Source organism: Spermophilus citellus (genome assembly GCF_964194105.1).
Source record: "Spermophilus citellus genome assembly, chromosome: 12".
NCBI lineage: Eukaryota > Metazoa > Chordata > Mammalia > Rodentia > Sciuridae > Spermophilus > Spermophilus citellus.
Window position 1 is genome coordinate 73,409,019 of NC_138198.1, and position 20,807 is coordinate 73,429,825.

The 20,807-nt window shown below is 38.7% G+C and overlaps 1 protein-coding gene across 9 annotated transcripts in view; it reads right to left on the reverse strand.

The window, feature by feature from the left end:
• PTPRM (protein tyrosine phosphatase receptor type M) overlaps positions 1 to 20,807 on the reverse strand; it is an 825,699-nt gene that overhangs the window by 627,449 nt on the left and 177,443 nt on the right. For all 9 annotated transcript variants that reach the window (XM_081262895.1, XM_081262888.1, XM_081262887.1 and 6 more), the window contains exon 2: positions 19,174 to 19,296. In XM_081262895.1, the coding sequence (XP_081119021.1) occupies positions 19,174 to 19,296 (123 nt within the window). The remainder of the gene's footprint in view (positions 1 to 19,173; positions 19,297 to 20,807) is intronic.

Genomic DNA, 20,807 nt, shown 5'->3' on the forward strand with positions numbered 1-20,807 from the left:
AACCCCATCTATGTCTTCCAAATCTTATAGTAAGGATTTCAATATCTTAAACATTTTCTATAAATAACAAACTGGAAAAATTACGCTTTCAAGTTTCCTAGAATGAATTAGGTGAGATGTAATTAAGAAACAACCCTATACTAGAGAATTTAAAACATACAAATAAGGATTAACCATTTGAAAAAGAAATTTCCATTGATATTCTTTCTAAAAGTGCTACTGTATTAATATGCTACCCCACATTCCTCACTCAGACACTTACAACTACATAATCAGTTGTTTCAATTTGTCCACCCACCAGATAGAGGCATTATGATTGTCCAGCAGACAATTAATTAAATAGCCATATTTATTTCTCTTTCAACCACTTAAGCTTTGAAATATCGTGTTAAGATATAATTTGTCACAATCTCTTAAATAAAGTATTGCTTAACTAGGCATTAAAGTCCACTTATTTAAGATAATGATCTGTACAATCATTTACTACAGTTTGCCAAGAAATTTCATATGAGTTTTTCTGTGTTCAGTACCACATTATAGACAGGATATAAATGCATGCAGAAAGGTATCTAAAAATAAAATTTAATAATTCTTTATGCACCTTCTTACAAAGTTTTAGCTAACCACCAAAATATCTACCAATAGGATAAAGATCTTTATATTGAGATATCCACTGAGGCATAAAACCACAGCATGAAGTATTTGTCCTATTTTAGAAAGTCCTAAAATTATATATCCCTGCATTTAGTCCCTCCAAATCAGAATTATATAAGTCGCTGGCTCCTCTAACACTCTCCAGTAATGACCAAGAATCATCAAGATATACTCAGAAAGGGAAGTCATGATGCAACCTGGGTTTTGGAAATATAAATATTTTCAATTCGAGTTGACAGAAATAGCATTTGACTAAAATGCATTACTGGCGAAAAATCACACAGGCATGGCACAAAATTGGTATGCCTCAATAGAGTGCCTGTTTCCCCACATTCCACTGCAAGTTTTCTTTGGCTGCAAAAGTACAAAAAAGATGAGGAAGTATAATAATTAGTTATCTACTTCTTACCTAGACTTAATTATTAACATCTTAACATTTGCATGTCTTCTTTCTCTCTAGACACTCACAATTGCTTCTCCATAGTCATCCAAACACTTATTCCTTCATACTTTGGTATGAAATCTTCTAAAGATAAGGGTATACTCTAACATATTCATGTGGTTTTATAGTACATATTTTTTTTATTGTTGGTCGTTCAAAACATTACATAGTTCTTAATATATCATATTTCACAGTTTGATTCAAGTGGGTTATGAACTCCCATTTTTACCCCGTATACACATTGCTGTATCACATCAGTTACACTTCCATTGATTTACATATTGCCATTCTAGTGTCTGATGTATTCTGCTGTCTATCCTATTCTCTACTATCCCCCTTCCCCTCTCCTCCCCTCCCCTCCCCTTTTCTCTCTCTACCCCCTCTACTGTAAATCATTTCTTCCACTTGTATTATTCTTCTCTTACCCCTCCTTTCCTCTTATATGTAGTTTTGTATAACCCTGAGGATCACTTTCCATTTCCATGCAATTGCCCTTCTCACTCCCTTTCCCTCCTACCTCTCATCCCTGTTTAGTGTTAATCTTCTTCTCAAGCTCTTCGTCCCTACCCTGTCCTTGGTTACTCCCTTTATATCAAAGAAGTCATTTGGCATTTGTTTTTTAAGGATTGGCTAGCTTCACTTAGCACAATCTGCTCTAATGCCATCCATTTCCCTCCAAATTCTATGATTTTGTCATTTTTTAATGCAGAGTAATACTCCATTGTGTATAAATGCCACATTTTTTTTATCCATTCATCAATTGAAGGGCATCTAGGTTGGTTCCACAATCTTGCTATCGTGAATTGTGCTGCTATGAACATCGATGTAGCAGTGTCCCTGTAGCATGCTCTTATTAGGTCTTTAGGGAATAGACCGAGAAGGGGAATAGCTGGGTCAAATGGTGGTTCCATTCCCAGCTTTCCAAGAAATCTACATACTGCTTTCCAAATTGGCTGCACCAATTTGCAGTCCCACCAACAACGAACAAGTGTACCCTTTTCCCCGCATCCTCTCCAGCACTTGTTGTTGTTGGACTTCATAATGGCTGCCAATCTTACTGGAGTGAGATGGTATCTTAGGGTGGTTTTGATTTGCATTTCTCTGACTGCTAGCGATGGTGAGCATTTTTTCATGTACTTATTGATTGATTGTATGTCCTCCTCTGAGAAGTGTCTGTTCAGGTCCTTGGCCCATTTGTTGATTGGGTTATTTGTTATCTTATTGTCTAATTTTTTGAGTTCTTTGTATACTCTGGATATTAGGGCTCTATCTGAAGTGTGTGGAGTAAAGATTTGTTCCCAGGATGTAGGCTCCCTGTTTATCTCTCTTATTGTTTCTTTTGCTGAGAAAAAACTTTTTAGTTTGAGTAAGTCCCATTTGTTGATTCTGGTTGTTAACTCTTGCGCTATGGGTGTCCTATTGAGGAATTTGGAGCCCGACACCACAGTATGTAGATCATAGCCAACTTTTTCTTCTATCAGACGCCGTGTCTCTGATTTAATATCAAGCTCCTTGATCCATTTTGAGTTAACTTTTGTGCATGGCGAGAGAAAGGGATTCAGTTTCATTTTGATGCAAATGGATTTCCAGTTTTCCCAGCACCATTTGTTGAAGATGCTATCATTCCTCCATTGCATGCTTTTAGCCCCTTTATCAAATATAAGATAGTTGTAGTTTTGTGGAGTGGTTACTGTGTCCTCTATTCTGTACCATTGGTCCACCCGCCTGTTTTGGTACCAGTACCATTCTGTTTTTGTTACTATTACTCTGTAGTATAGTTTGAAGTCTGGTATCGCTATACCGCCTGATTCACACTTCCTGCTTAGCATTGTTTTTGCTATTCTGGGTCTTTTATTATTCCATATGAATTTCATGACTGTTTTATCTATTTCTACAAGAAATGCTGTTGGGATTTTGATTGGCATTGCATTGAACTTATAGAGAACTTTTGGTAATATCGCCATTTTGATGATGTTAGTTCTGCCTATCCATGAACAGGGTATATTTTTCCATCTTCTAAGGTCTTCTTCTATATCTCTCTTTAGGGTTCTGTAGTTTTCATTGTATAAGTCTTTCACCTCTTTTGTTAGGTTGATTCTCAAGTATTTTATTTTTGGGGGGGATATTGTGAATGGAGTAGTTGTCCTCATTTCCGTTTCAGAGGATTTGTCGCTGATATACAGGAATGCCTTTGATTTATGCGTGTTGATTTTATATCCTGCCACTTAGCTGAATTCATTTATTAGCTCTAATAGTTTCTTTGTAGACCCTTTTGGGTCTGCTAGGTATAGAATCATGTCATCTGCAAATAGTGATAATTTAAGTTCTTCTTTTCCTATTTTTATGCCTTTAATTTCTTTCGTCTGTCTAATTGCTCTGGCCAGTGTTTCGAGGACTATGTTGAACAGAAGTGGTATTCTTTTTCCCTTTCCCCTCACTTCCTCTTGTATGTAATTTTGTATAACCCTAAGGGTCTCCTTCCATTTCCAAGCAATTTCCCTTCTCTCTCCCTGTCCCTCCCACCTCTCATCCCTGTTTAATGTTAGTCATCTTCTCATGCTCTTCTTCCCTACTCTGTTCTTAGTTATTCTCCTTATATCAAAGAAGACATACATGAGTATGTCAATAAGTAAATCAGTGGAAGTGTAACTGATGTGACTCTGCAATCTGTATACGGGGTAAAAATGGGAGTTCATAACCCACTTGAATCAAAGTGTGAAATATGATATATCAAGAACTATGTAATGTTTTGAACAACCAATAAAAAAATAATAATATAAAAAAAAAAGAAGTGGTGAGAGAGGGCATCCCTGTCTTGTACCAGATCTTAGAGGGAATGCCTTCAATTTTCTCCATTCAGAATGATGCTGGTCTGTGGCTTATCATAGATTGCTTTTACAATGTTGAGGTATGATCCTGTTATCCCTAATTTTTCTAGAGTTTTGAACATAAAGGGATGCTGTACTTTGTTGAATGCTTTTTCTCCATCTATCAAGATGATCATATGGTTCTTATTTTTAAGTCTATTGATGTGGTGAATAACATTTATTGATTTCCATATATTGAACCAGCCTTGCATCCCAGGGATGAATCCTACTTGATCATGGTGTATAATTTTTTTGATATGTTTTTCAATCCGATTCACCAGAATTTTATTGAGGATTTTTGCATCTAGGTTCATTAGAGATATTGGTCTGTAGTTTTCTTTCTTTGAAGTGTCTCTGTCTGGTTTAGGCATCAGGGTGATGTTGGCCTCGTAGAATGTATTTGGAAGTTCTCCCTCTTTTTCTATTTCCTGAAATAGCTTGAAAAGTATAGGTGTTAGTTCCTCTTTAAAGGTTTTGTAAAACTCTGCTGTATACCCATCTGGTCCTGGGCTTTTCTTAGTTGGTAGTCTTTTGATGGTTTCTTCTATTTCCTCTATTGTTATTGGTCTGTTTAGGTTGTCTATATCCTCCTGACTCAATCTGGGCAGATCATATGACTTAAGAAATTTATCTATGCCTTCATTATCTTCTATTTTATTGGAGTATAAGGATTCAAAATAATTTCTGATTATCTTCTGTATTTCTGAAGTGTCTGTTGTGATATTGCCTGTTTCATCCCGTATGCTAATAATTTGGGTTCTCTCTCTTCTTCTCTTCGTTAGCATGGCTAAGGGTCTGTCGATTTTATTTATTTTTTCAAAGAACCAACTTTTAGTTTTGGCAATTTTTTCAATTGTTTCTTTTGTTTCGATTTCATTAATTTCAGCTCTGATTTTAATTATTTCTTGCCTTCTACTTCTTTTGCTGTTATTTTGCTCTTCTTTTTCTAGGATTTTGAGATGAAGTATGAGATCATTTATTTGTTGTTTTTTTCTTTTTTTAAGGAATGAGCTCCAAGCAATGATTTTTCCTCTTAGAACTGCTTTCAATGTGTCCCACAGATTCCGATATGTTGTGTCTGTGTTTTCATTTAACTCTAAGAAGTTTTTAATTTCCTCCTTGATGTCTTCTAAAACCCATTGATCATTCAGTAACCTATTGTTCATTCTCCAAGTGATGCATGATTTTTCCTTCCTTCTTTTATCGTTGATTTTCAGTTTCATTCCATTATGATCATATAGGATGCATGGTATTATCTCTACTCCTTTATATTGTCTAAGAGTTGCCCTGTGACATAATATATCATCTATTTTTGAGAAGGATCCATGTGCTGCTGAGAAAAAAGTGTAACTACTTGATGTTGGGTGGTATATTCTATATATGTCAATTAAGTCTAGGTTTTTAATTGTGTTATTGAGTTCTATAGTTTCCTTATTCAACATTTGTTTGGAAGATCTGTCCAGTGGTTAGAGAGGTGTGTTGAAATCTCCCATGATTATTGTATGGTGGTCTATTAGACTCTTGAACTTGAGAAGAGTTTGCTTGATGAACATAGCTGCACCATTGTTTGGGGCATATATATTTATGATTGTTATGTCTTGTTGGTGTATGGTTCCCTTGAGCAGTATGTAGTATCCCTCTTTATCCCTTTCGATTAATTTTGGCTTGAAATCTATTTTATTAGATATGAGTATGGACACTCTTGCTTGTTTCCGCAGTCCATATGAGTGGTATGATTTTTCCCAACCTTTCACCTTCAGTCTATGTATATCTTTTCCTATCAAATGCGTCTCCTGTAGGCAACATATTGTTGGGTCTTGTTTTGTGATCCATTCAACTAGCCTGTGTCTCTTAATTGGTGAGTTTAAGCCATTAACATTTAGGGTTATTATTGAGATATGGTTTGTTCTTCCAGCCATATTTGTTTATTAATGTTACTAAACCTGATTTGTTTTCCTCTTTGATTACTTTCCCCCCTTTACTGTCCTACCTCCCACTGTTGGTTTTCAATGTTATTTTCCATTTCCTCTTCCGGTAATGTTTTGCCAAGGATTTTTTGGAGAGATGGTTTTCTAGCTGCGAATTCTTTTAACTTTTGTTTATCATGGAAGGTTTTAATTTCATCTTCCATCCTGAAGCTTAATTTCGCCGGATACACGATTCTTGGTTGGAACCCATTTTCTTTCAGTGTTTGAAATATATTATTCCAGGATCTTCTAGCTTTCAGAGTCTGTGTTAAGAGATCAGCTGTTATCCTGATTGGTTTACCCCTAAATGTAATCTGCTTCCTTTCTCTTGTAGCTTTTAAAATTCTCTCCTTATTCTGTATGTTGGGCATCTTCATTATAATGTGTCTAGGTGTGAATCTCTTATGATTTTGCACATTCGGCGTCCTGTAGGCTTCTAGGATTGGGGATTCTGTTTCATTCTTCAAGTCTGGGAAGTTTTCTCGTATTATTTCATTGAATAGATTGTTTATTCCTTTGGTTTGGAGCTCTGTGCCTTCCTGTATCCCAATGACTCTTAAGTTTGCTCTTTTAATGTTATCCCATATTTCTTGGATGTTCTGCTCATGGTTTCTTAGCAGACTTGCTGAGCTGTCTATGTTCTTTTCAAGTTGAAATACTTTGTCTTCATTGTCTGATGTTCTATTTTCTAAGTGATCTACTCTGCTGATAGTATTCTCAATTGAGTTTTTAAGTTGGTTTATTGCTTCCTGCATTTCTAGGATTTCTATTTGTTTGTTTTTTATTACCTCTATCTCCCTATGAAATTGATCTTTTACTTCCTGGATTTGTTTATGTAGTTCCTTGTCAAAGTGATCTTTCATTGTCTGATTTTGCTGTCTCATGTCTTCCTTGAGACTCCAGATCATCTGAAGCATGTATATCCTGAACTCTTTATCTGACATTCCATCTTTTGCAGCTATTACCTCTTCTAAAGTTGAGTTGACCTGCATTGCTTATGGTCCTTTCTTTCCTTGTCTTTTCATACTGCTCGCGTTTCTTTCTGCTTGGTGAAACTGTTGTGTTTTTGAAATTTTCCCCCTATTTATTTATATTGCTCTTGTATAGTTGGGAAATCTCCCTTGCAGGGCGGGTAGTGGCTGTGCTCCTCCTCTAATTAGGGTGATCTGTCTACCACGCTGGTCGGTCGCAGGTCTGCCCACCCTGCAGGCGCGGGTGGCAGCTCTGCTCTGCCCCCACTCCAATTGTGGTGACGTAACTACCACGCCCTCGGGTCGTTGGTCCTGATCTGGATGTGGGCGGCGGCTCTGCTCGGCCCCTACTCCAATTGGTGTGATGTGTCTACCACGCTGGCAGGCCTCTAGGCCTGTTCCGCCGGTTGGTCGCAGGTCTGCCTACCTTGCGGGCTCGGGCGGCAGTTCTGCTCAGCCCCCACTCCCAGTGGGGGTACCTGAATGCCTCTCCAACGGGTCGCTGGGCCTTTTCCGGACACGGGCGGCGGCTCTGTTCCACCCCAACTCCAACCCGTGTGACGTGACTGCCTCGGTGCTACTTGTCCACCACGCTGGCAGGCTACCGGGCCTGTCCTGCCAGTGGGTCGCAGGTCTGCGTACCTTGCAGGCTCAGACGGCGGCTCTGCACAGCCCCCACTCCAAATGGGGTGACTTGGCTACCGCGCCGTCGTCGGGTCACTGGTCCTGTTCTAGGCGTGGGCGGCTACTCTCTTTGGCCCCAGCTGCAGTTGGGGTGTCATGATACCTCGCCGGCGGGTCACTTGGCCTGCTCTGGGCGCAGGCGGCAGCTCCACTCTGCCCCCCTGGCCCCCACAGCACCCAGCAGGACCCGGACCGGGAAGCAGTCACTGCAGGTTCCCCAGCCCTGGGCCAAAGCAGCTTCGGGAGCCAGAACCCGGCCTCTCTGATCCCGGCCACGCTCCGCTAGGAGCAGGCTCCACGGAGCGACCCCCTCGGGTTCCCCAGCCTCAGGCCAAAGCAGCCCCGGGAGCCAGAGCCCGGTGCACGCCCCGCTGGGAGCAGGCTCAAAGACGCAGTCCCTGCGGGCTCCCCAGCCCTGGGCCAAAACTGTTCCGGGAATCAGAGCCCAGCCGCCCCGAGCTCAGCGCCCGCTCCACTTGGAGCTGGCCTCAGCACGCAGTCTCTGCAGGTTCCCCAGCCCTGGGCCAAAGCAGCCCGGGGAACCAGAATCCGGCCGCTCAAAGCCCGGTGCACGCCTTGCCAGGAGCGAGCCCCAAGGAGTATTCTCCACAGGTTCTCCAGCCCCGAGCCTGAGTGATCTGTCTGCGGGACGCAGGCAAGTACCAGCCTGAAATCACCTGTTCCGTAGCTGAATGAGCTGAGATCAGTAGAAAACAGGGATGGTTACATCAGCTCTCCAAGATGGCGGCTGCTGTCCTCCTCCGTGGTCCAACCAGTGTCGAGAGTCGAACTGGACCGCTTCTCTCCTCTGTCTCAAAGCCGGAGCTCAGCACTAAGCATGGCCATTGCACCACTGGCAGGAGCCCCCAGAATCCGCATCGCTGCACCCCCGCTCCGGCACCTCGCCGCTTCCCAGCGCGCACCGCAGACTCCAGCTGCAGGGCGGTCCGCCGATCAGGCACTGCGACCCTCCGTGCGGAGAAATCGCCCACGACCAAGCCCCCGCAGCCGAATCTCGCACGATGGAAATCCGTCCACTAGATTTGGAGCACCTCAGTTTCACTGGAAATTCCCAACAAGATAGCCTTCAGCTGTTTCACCTCGTCTTTCTCCCGCACAGTGGCGCGGCGCACTGGGGTGATGCACTCCCTTCGCCGCCATCTTCCCCCTCTCATAGTACATATTTTTTAATCAGATTTCCTTCCTACAGCTTTTCCTAATATAATCTTTATCAGAAATTCTGAATTTTCCTCTTCACATAATTGAATATGTTCTTTTCTCCTACAGAAATGGCAATCCCTTCTCCTTGCTTCACATCTTTCACAAGCTCAGCACAGTCTTAAGTCTCTCCTCTGGCCTCTCTTCTCTTCTCTTCTCCATCGAGGTGGCTAACAGCTCCCTGAGTCACCTGCAACTTTCTGAATAGCCCAGGGCATCCCCACCCTTCCTGGTCTTTAGACAGGATGGTCCTCTGTCTACTCTTCTAACCTGCTCCAGCCTCACTCCTCATGCCCTTGTGCCCTCTTCTGAAGCTGCCTCCTCCTGGAAGCTCTCTCTGCTTGCCCTTGCCCCACTGGCCTCTGTCTGAGTAGCAGGCTCAGAATAGCTGGATGCAGTTGCCACAAGGGCATTTCCTTGCCACACCCCTTCTCCAAGACCTGGAAAATGGGGTACTGGTTTATCCCTAAATACCCAGTGCATAGAATTATGACTTGTACATGACAGGTACTCAGGAAAGAATTTCATTTTGTCCTGGTTTTAAGGTTAACATAACAATTCAAGCCTAACAGTTCTTATTTTCACATATTTAGCTATTCAATTTTTTGGATAGAAAGTCCCAAAGGTACTTCCGGGGAATCTTTCAATGGCTTGGTCTGACAGAATGAGAATGGAACGAATCTGAGCCCTCAGGCTACCCAGAATTTTCCAGGCCTTCTCCATCCTGGCTGTCTGCAGGAGGGCTGCTAGAAAGCCATCCGCTGGAATTCATTCACCTGCCAGTGGACTGTGCCAACTGCATGGCAATGGTCCACCCCAAACCCATCTTTCCCCAAAGATGCCTCCTCCCCATAAAGAGACCTTCTGTGGACTGTCTTAAATCCAAGAGGCAAGTGTTTCTTAGCCCTTGGGCTTTCTAGTCTTTGAATTAATTTTTTTTTTAATTAGCCCCATCCCCACTCCATGCCAACCCCCATGGCTCACTGCAGTTCTATTAGGAATCTGTGCTCAGAAAACTGAGGGACTGTCCCTCATAACCCACTGTCCCTTTTCTTGACTCATTGACAAAGGGGGCTCTTCCATTCCAGTAACCAAGCCAAACACCAGCACTTGTACCTCAAAGGCCAGTAAGCGGAACACACAGGACCTGAGTTCCAATCACATCCGTAGTGTGCTGGTCTTGGTCCACGGATAGTAACTGTCCCACTGCAGATCACTGTGATCCTCACCCTTCCCACCCTCCTCTACTCAGATGCTAACTATAAGACTTACAGCATCAGTCATGAATGGCCCATCTGTTTATTCTAATACTTGGCCTCATATAACTCTTATGAAGTCATTTCATACAATTTTACAGGGAATCAAGCAAGAAATGAAACTATTAAAATGCATATTTATAAACATAGGCTAATCTGTATACATTTTAGCAAATATTTAATATACAGCTCACCACTATTCTTACTTTTTGTGAGTTTCCCATCTGCCACCACAAGAATTTAAAAGAAATTTAAAGGAAAACATTCATTGAATACTAGACATAAACTAACAAAATAAATGATCATGTATAATGCAATGGCTTACATTGGCTTCCATGAAACAGTTAAATATTAAAAATCAGAACAGCCAGGTGTGGTGGTACATGCCTATAATCCCAGCAGCTCAGGAGGCTGAAGCAGGAGGATTACAAGTTCAAAGCAAACCTCATCAACATAGTGAGGTCCTGAGCAACATAGGGAGACCCTGTCTCTAAATAAAATATAAAAAGGGCTGGGGATGTGGCTCAGTGGTTAAGTGCCCCTAAGTTCAATCCCCAGTACAAAAAAAAAATCAAACAATTTTGTAAACCATTATAGTCTTTATCTCTGAAAATTTTGGCATATAAAAATACAATCACTGAAAATATTATGTTTAGTGAAATAAGCCAGACTCGGAAAGACACTACTGTATGATTCTACTTACATGAATTCATAGTGACAGAAAGCAGAACAGTGGTGGCTAGGGGTTGAGGGAAGAGGACTATTGTTTAATGGGCATAGATTTTCAGTTTGCAAAGATGTACACGTTTAGGAGATGCATGGTGGTGCAAGATATGCAACAATGTGAATGTACTTAACGTCAGTAAACTATACACCTAACAATGATTAAAATGGTAAAATGTGTGCTTTGTACATTTTGCATCAACTTTTTTTTTTAATGAGGTAATGTGAAATGTGATCCATCACCTCGGACCCATCTCTGAGACCTGGCCCAGTAGGAGCCCTTGCACACCCCACTCCCTGCACAACAGCAAGGAACACGCTTGTTTACACCCTTGAAGAAATGAGGACACAGTGTGCCTGGTGGTGTTGAACTAAAAGCTCCCCAGAGAAGACTGATCTGAAATGATTTTTTTTCTTTCTCATCATCTAAAGTTATTTTTCTAAATTCTGTAACTTAGAAACTGCTGACAGAATACAGCTCCAGTCCAATTTCTTTCACTATGTCTCATCACTTACCATTTAAAAGCTAACTGAAAATTCACTCTAAGGCTCACCAAGGTGATCTGAGTAAGATTTGGGAGGAAGAGTGACGAGATTACATGTGGATGTCAGGCAGGGGCTAGGTACACAGCCCTTGAATGAAGAGTCAAAAACAAACAGTTCCTATATCCCAGGTTCAGGGACTGAAAACATACAGTCAACTAAAATAATGCTAGATCCAGTGCTCCCCACTCAATCATTTTAAGTGTTAATTTTTATTGTAAAGACAGACTGGTCATTAAAGGAAATGATAGAGCAATTATCGCAAATCCACCATCTTGATAAAAACAATAAATATTTTAAGAGAATTCTTTCAACTTTCGTAATCTATTCAAAAATTTTATGAAAACCTATAAATTCTGTTTCTTATTTGCTGTATTGAGAAGATAAAATAATCCTTTGGCACAAAGTGCCTACTTCACAGAAAGTCAAAATTAAGCTGAATTCACACCAAATTGCCCTCTGAAAATGACTTAAAAAGAAGAAAAGGACTGTATTCCTTAAATATTATGCTGGGCCAGGGATGAGGATGAGTTCCTGATGTGAATAGTGTGGTCTTGTCTGGTCAACAGCCCTGGGGCAAATTCTGATTATCTTCCCAAGTCTTCTAGGATCCTGCCTGATTTGATCCCTACCATTACCAGCAAAGCTTACCCTTTGCTCCTGCCCTATACTCGCCTGCATCACTCAGCCTCCAAAGCCACCTGGCCCTGACTTGTTGCAGGTCTCTGCCCACAAACTGCCTCCTCAGAAAAGCTGAACCTGTCTGCTGGTTCCATGGCTCCCTAAGCTCTGATCCAGATGCAGCTTATCCTCCTGGCTCCTAGCACAGCTCACTATTACTGTACATTCTCTCTGCTTATTGGTCAACTGCCTGCCTCCTTCCTAGGATAGAACTGGTGAGAAGACAGAGACTCATCTGCTGTAACCCCAGAACCTACAGTCCACGGTCATCTCCATAAACATACATCGTTATCCCATGCTGCCTGTGGGAACAATGACACCAGAATCCATGGATGCTCAAGTCCATTATATAAAATGGAATAGTATTTACTATGCACATTATCTCATATACTTTAAATCATCTCTAGATGACTTACAATAACTAATGCAATGTGAATGCTCTGTAAAGAGTTGTTGTATTGTTTAGGAAATTATAACAAGAAAACAGTCTGTACAAGTTCAGTAAAGATTTTATTTTAAATAATCTCACTCTGCAGTGGGTTGAATCCATGGATGTTGAACCCAGAGATGGAAGGAAGACTGTATTACTAATATTTTACACATAAGGAGAGTTAAAACTGAGACTATTAAGAACTTTCCCACGGCCAACTGCTACAAAGAGATAGAGCCAGCAGCTGGCCAAGGTGGGGCATGCAGATAGCCCCCTCAGTGGAGAGTCTTGATGCTCATTTTGAGAAGATCCAAGCAAACGCCACAGGATGAAAGACTATGCCCTTCACTAGTTGTATGTACTTACATGGGAAGGTCACTCAAGGACACTCAGAAGAGCAAAAACTGGAGGCTATTTTTCTCGCCAATAAGCCTGGGTCAAATTTTACTTCTTTGAACTTCAGTTTTGTATGGTATAAAATGAGGATAATGACACCCAGTTTCTCAAGACCATCAAGGACCAAATGATATAAAGCAAAGAAGCCAAATTTGTCAACTGCTAAGTGTCATCTGTGTGTACAAGATTACCTTGTTTCCTAAGACTGATTGATCTGAAAAGCCTGTGCTGCCACATGCTGTGACTTCAGACTTTTTCCTGTCTTTGCTCTTCTTACTGTTTTAAGGAACAGAGCATATAGGAAAGCTAAATCTGATATTTTATGTGCTACATCTGATGAACTAAATTTTTGATTACCTTTTAAATATTCACTACCTCATTAATAAATGAAGATAAACATGGTTTACAGCATATGATCATGTTTGCCCATCCAAGAACACTTTAATCAGACTGAGAAGGTCACGTGCTCTGGGAAAGGCATATTTATTTGCTTCATTCAGTGAGGAATCCCAAGCATCAATAACAATGCCTAGCACATAGCAGGTGTTTAATAAATATTTGTAGAGTGTTGACTGATTGAAGAAAAAATGAGATAATTAGACAACTGTCTGAATATTTGGTGCCAAAAAATATTTCTCACTGGATAGGCAGTGAAATTTAAGGGGAAGAAATCTTTTCAAGCTCATAGTTGTCTTTTCTTCATTACTCACTAAACCCTCTATAAGCTCTGAAGCATGAATATATAGGGAAGTCCTTCCTAGCATGAGGAAAATATGTGCCTGATAAATGCACCGAAAGAGAAAACTTCAATTGCTTTGACTGTCAATCTATCATTTTTCCCCAAATGTGAAGCTAATGCTAAACAAATATATGTAGTCGTTTTTCTATTTTCTGGGTCATTACACTAAGAGTACATACTACTGCTCTATCCCAGCCTTTCTGTTTGCCTTTCATATAGGCACCTACATACATGATTTGATCCTTAATCATAGCATCCCCATGAAAATGAGCAATCTCATCATGCCTAACATATAAAGCTAAGTATTGGAAAGCAAAATGAACTAGCTATAATTTCATGCCATAGCACTTAGAAGAGTATTAAAAGAATTGTCTTTTCCAAGAATTAGGATCCAAATTCACTTTTTAGAGGTTCAATATTGTAATGGGTCAATATAAAGCATAAATAAGTATTAATTCTATAAAATATCAAATAGCTATGGTTATGAGCTACCTTTACATTAACACTATTGGTAAATTTATTGTTTAAATTTTTTTCTGTTTTTTAAAAGAGGGTCACATTTTCTATACAGAAGATATAGATATTTCCAAATATCAGTTTTACAAAACTTGAGTAGTAAGGTACAAATATTCCATGGTAACAATACACATCAACCACTATCAAATCAAGTAGGTGATTTAACATCATAAAATACTTCTTAGTCATTACTTAATCTATGTGATTATTATACAATGTGCTACAGTGTAAAGAGGGATAGAATTCAACAGTACTTACAAAATGTATCAGGATATTATTTGGATTCTTAATCAAGGTTCTTGTGCTCACAGTAGTAATTCTTATGATAAATTTTAAAAATTTTTGAGTTGGGTTTGTAGCCCAGTGGTAGAGAGCTTGCCTAGCATGTGTGAGTCAGTGGGTTGGATCTTCAGCACCACATAAAATTAAATAAATAAAATAAAGGTATTGTGTTCATCTACAACTAAAGATTTTTTTTTTTAAATGTTCCCCATTGCTAATGCAGAGGATCAATCAATATGAAATTAACTTCACTCTTATCAATAAAAGAGAAACTAGGTTTGGCATAGTTTGCACATCGAGAAAGCCTTTATGATTCAGAGCTAGCTACAAAAGTATAATCTACCATGACATAAATGTTTACCTTAAATATAAAAATTTAAATGAAATGTGGTATTCACTTCCCCTAAATATGTATTGCCAGAGCTAACATCACTGACTTAGAAAACTATTGAGTCAGTTTTTAGAAAGCTCTATACTGTATTTAAGTTGTTTAAAATGTGATTAATAATAACTTCACACATTAAAATACAGAGAAACAAATCCTGTAGCATTTGACTTAAAACACTGGAGCACTGATGTCAGAAAGGACACAGAAAAAGTAAAAAGCTAAAAATTAAGAAGAAAAATTTTAGTCTCCATCACTTTTAAATTCACCTTGATGGATTAACTGTTAATCAGAATCACAGTAGTAGAACAAAAATTTTGGTGTTAAACAATAAAAAAATATAATTTTCAATACATGGGATTTTAAGAGGAAAAACAGAAAATCCTTAATTTTGTTTATTTTCTTTGATTTTAATAGCCCAATGTTTGGAAAAACCTACAATTTGAACATGAAAGAAAATGTGAGGTAATGCCTGTATGTGAACAATTATAATAACGATTACAGTATGAATACAGAAAATAATGACAATATATAGCAAGACTCTAAAAAAAACATTCTAGGCTGAAGCTAATCTAACCAATTTAAGAGAGTGGTCACAGAATTTCTCAGAAAGGGCCACACTAAATATAATAGGTTTTGTGGACCAGTCTCTATCTTAATAAGTCATCTTTGCTCTTACAGCTTAAAATCAGCCACAAATGTATTTAAACAAATTAGCATAAGCAAAACTTTGTTTATGGACACTGAAATTTAAATTTCATGTGTCACAAAATATTACTATTCTTTTTACATTTTTTTCAACCATTTATAAACGTAAGTGCCATTCTCAGCTTGTAAGTCATACAAAAATTTGGCAGCCGGCTGAATCTGCACAGCAGGACATAGTTTGCCAACTCTTGGTCTAAAGCATTATAGAACCAGCCCACACATGAGAGACCAAATACACACTTGCACACACACAGGAAAAAGTCCAACTATATTTTAAATGAACATTTAAATAAAATTAAAGAACTCTATCATTATATTCAATTTTGACACAGCTTTACCCTGAGAAATCTTTTTAAAATTAGCCTTCTGGTTTTGCATGAAAGGACCAGTTTTGGAATCTGCTTTTGAAAGGAATAAATTACATTGCACACATTAATGGAAAAAGGAGAAGAGGAAGAGAAGGAAAAAAAAGAAGAAGAAAACTCTTGAAACTAAATAGTATTTAAAACTTATGGTTATATATACATGATGGAAACTCAGTATTAAAATCATACATTAAGATGGTATAGGATGAATATTTATCCAAAATGTTTTGAACCAGAAGTGTTTGGGATTTGGGATTTTCTTGTATTTTGAAATATTTGTAGACATGATGGAGTATATCTTGGGGCTGGGACCCAAGTCTAAACATGGAATTCATTTATGCTTCCTGTATACCTGTTAACACATAGCTCAATGTATGTAACTGTACTTTGACTACAATCCATCAGATGAGGGCAAGTGGACAATTTTTCCAATTGTGGAGTGATGTGGGTACTCAAAAAGTTTCAGATTTTGAATTGTTTTATATTTCAAGTTTTTAGATTAGGAATGCTCAACCTGTGTATGTAAATTCATAAGATCACATGTTCTTATTTCTAAGAACATTGTTTAGAGAATTTAACTTCTTACATATCCGGTTATAATACCCTGGGCTTACACTAAGAAAACTGCTCTAAGAACCCTTCCAACCTGTCTCACAGCTAGTTATGTATAATCTTAGGTTGTGTAGTTATTGTAGTTTTCTAACTTTTTCCCAAGTAGGTAAAAGTTCATTGAGAGAAAGAGTCCTTTCTCACAATCCTCCATCTCTAAAAGTAATTATCACCATATTTAGCATATGTTAGGGGTCAAAAAAATTACAGTAATTAAAGTTTATTTAATGAAATAGTAGAAAGAGAAATGCCAGTGTTTGCAAGCATGTATTATGGCACAAATGTAGTCTGAGAGAACCTCTATTGATTATCCAAAATCTCGTCTGCACCCATCGTTGAAAGCATAGCACAGGGGTATAGATAATGCTAGTGTTAGTCTTCATTTACACTCTGACATCCAAACATCCACATATCCAAACAATGAGCTGCACCTTGTGTGTGTTGGGGGACCGGGGGTGGGGGCTCAGGGAAGGGCTGGGGTCTGGAACAAACTTTCTGTAACCACCAGGAATCAGATGAATTGATGAAAGTGTTAGAAGATGGAAAACAAAGACCTCATGCTGCAAAGGCTTAATTTAACCATAAGTTAGTCTCCTAATCAACAGAAATAAAATAAAACAGAACATTTAAATGCCCCCACTTTATTGTTCCTAGGCACAAAATCCATCCAACATTAAATATCTGTAAAGTTGCTTGACTGTTGTTCCTTCTACTCTCTCCCTGATTGTTCTATAACACACCTGGCTTTTGGTATTTATTACCATTTGTAATGGCCACTGCTGGTAACTCATTCTGTTGAAATTTAAAGAGTGGACTATTTGGGGCTGGAGTTGTGGTTCAGTGGCAAAGCGCTTGCCTAGCATGTGTGAGGCACTGGGTTCGATTCTTAACACTGCATGTAAATAAATAAAATAAAGGTCTATCAACAACTAAAAAATATATATATTAAAAAATTGAGTGGACTATTTAGTGAGAGATGGCAGTATGTTGTGTCAAAAGGTAGAAAAAGGGGACCAAGAAAAGATTTCTTAAGGTGTTTTTATCAGTGGAGGTCTGTCATCTTGTGACAAAAATAGAATCAGCAGCAGCTACAAAAGTTTCTTCAATGTTTAGGCTTCTTTTAAAGTAAATTTTCAAATAAAACTTCAATAAAAAGGGGTGCAATAACAAAATCAACTACCTACAGTGAAAAATTACAAATCCAGGGGCTGGGAGGGTAGCTCAATGGTAGAGCCCTTGCCTAGCCAGGTTGGGTTCCAATCTCAGCACTGCAAAGAAGAAACCATTACAAATTTTGATCAAGTGAGAAGACAACAAAGCAACTGTGAGTGTGTTTTGTGGAGAAATCAACTAGGACTAAATCTGGCATCCTTCCACCTCCCCAAGCCTCAGCTGTCCTAGGCTCTCTGAACATAGGCTGGGCACTCAACAAGAGGGAAAGTCAATACCCAAGCCTCCAGGGCAGCAAACCTGCCCTGGAAAACTCGGTGATAATAGAAGAAGCACAGTTGTGTCCCCCTCTGACATTTGACTAGAATGGAAGCAGGGACCGGAATTGTGAAAAACAACTTAAGTGTATCACAGATGCCACCGAAGCCATATCCGAAAGTACACACACATACAAGAAAACAGGAGACAGAGGGGAGAATGTGACCTGCAGGAAACTAGCCAAGAGCTGGAGAGGTTCTGAAGCCTATCAAAGGCACAGTGCTAAAGAACTCAGTTCTCCTTTCTTTGAAATTATAAGGAGTTAAAGGAAAGGCAGGCAGGAATGTGGTGGATACCATAATTGTTAAAGCTTAGTAAGAACAGCATTAGGTTCTACCTCATATTTCAAATCTACATTTACAAAATTAACTTACTAAATATATTGTTTGCTGCATGTAGGAGCATTAATGAAAAGCTTAAATTCATTAAAGGTACAAAAATTATGTTATATCTGAAATCCAAATCAGAATAATATGTTTTACTAGTTTGAATCCTGAATGTGATATGCTCATCATCCCATCTGAAGAAAGAATCTGCAAATCTGAACTTTTAAAGGGATGTTCAAGGTCACAGGCTGAAAAGGGGATCCAGTAAAATGGTCAGGCTGCAATACGACCAGAGTTCATCAGTCACCATCTCCTACTCTTCTTTCCAAAATACAAGCTGAATTCTTGCTGGTGTTCAGTGAAATAAATGTCTTTCCTTCAGCAGAAAATTCACTAAGTACTTCCACACTGTGAATATTATGTACATATCCATTCATTGCCATTATATTTTCTGAATGTTTTCAAGACCACTTGCAATCTTCTGAGACTTCCCAAGTATAAACTGAGCCCCTGAGGCTGAGAAATGTTAAGTCACCTCCGAAGTCTCCTATCTGTGACAGCAGAGACTTTGTTATTTGGATTCTCCAAGTAAAATTCTATTCATGAGTCACATTTTCCAGAAAACACATCCATTTCCCATATCTGCTGCTTGGAAAATGATCAACTGTGTGAGCCCATTAATCTAGCTAAGGTGTACCCGAAGATAAAGGAAACATACCGTAAGTAGACCGTAAGGAGAGAGATATAAAGTTAAAACTCTTGTAATCAGTCCTCTTAATTATGCCACCCTCACTAGCGAATCAGCCATTGACTGCCACATTCAAAGAAAACACCCTCCATCATTCAACACTATCCAGTGAGCATTGATTAAGACCCTTGGGCTCCCTTTACTTTAAAAAGGAAACTTAACACTAAAAGCACACCTGATGGCATCCATGGATCAGAAGTTGGTTTGGTCAAGGTGTTCACTTGCTCCCAATTGAAGTCATCATCTTCAGCTTGACTATATCCACATGTGCTGTATGGCTCATCAAAAAGGCAACCACCTAACATGTGAAAGAATGAAAAGTAACGTTAAGTGACAACCAGACCTCTTAAAATGAGCTGTGATGATTACACCTACTTGATGCCAGAATCTAATTTAGCCTTTTTTGCTCAGGATCAGTAGATTTCAACATTACTGTATGCTTGCTAAGTATTGCTGAGTATTAACCATTCCTTGCCCTTACCACTATATTATGTTTCTCTCTAAAAGGAATCTAACATCTATAGAAGAAAATTAAAAGGAAGAAATTTTATAATTCACATTTTCCAGATGTACAGGAATTTAGAAAATTAACTGTGCCTTCAAAACATTAAGAGAACTTCCCTGAGCATTCAATGGGTTTTCAACAACAACAAAATTTATCATTTGTCCCAAAAAAATAGAGAAATGTTTTCAACCACAACACTGGCACAATGGTAGAAGACAAGATGCAGTACAAACTATGGACAAAATACAAAATATTTTTCAAAAGATTATTTTATTTTATTTTCATCGCCAAGTTATTTTATTTTTTTTCTAGGAGATACATTTTATTTTTTTTAATTGGTTGTTCACAACATTACAAAGCTCTTGACATATCATATTTCATACATTAGAATCAAGTGGGTTATGAACTCCCATTTTTACCCCAAATACAGATTGCAGAATCATATCAGTTACACATCCACATTTTTACATACTGCCATATTAGTGACTGTTGTATTCTGCTAAAATCTAACATAGAAACAGCTTTCACTTTAATATTTCAAAGATCTGGGGAGGGGTCTCAAAATTAAAACAGAATATAAATTTACTTTATAGTCCACATAAGGCAAAAATAATTTCAAGAATAAACATGTGGTAAACATCTGCTTAATTTTGCTACTAGGAACAAAGCTATTTAAATAAGGAAACAAAAAGTAATAGAGAATGCAGTATATGCAGAGCAGTTCATCTGTTTCAGCATCAACAGCATTCAGCACATTGATGATTGTAGATTTCACTTCATAAACTCTTAAACGTCCATTACTCTGAATTATTATAGATAGCATCAGCACTTTATCCAAATGTTTAACATGGGGAGTGTGAGTCATTATATCAACCATATTAATGACTATGAAAATTCTACTATACACTATATAATTGATAATAAATATTATTATTCCATTGCTTAACAATTATAACATATTAATTTAAAATATTGATTATAAGTACTTGCCAATGAGAATTAAGATCTGGGTCAAGCAAGTCACAGTGGCATACAACTGTAATCCCAGACTCTAGTGAGGCTGAGGCAGGAGGATTGCGAGTTCAAAACCAGCCTCAGCAAAAGTGAGGTGCTAAGCAACTCAGTGAGACCCTGTCTCTAAATAAAATATAAAATAGGGCTGGGATGTGGCTCAGTGGTCAAGTGCCCCTGAGTTCAATCCCTGGTACCAAAGAAAAAAAAAGATCTGGCTCAAGAAAACATAAATTTAAGAATACTAATCCACTATGTTTGTAATGTATCCATGGTGGCAAGAAGATAAATAG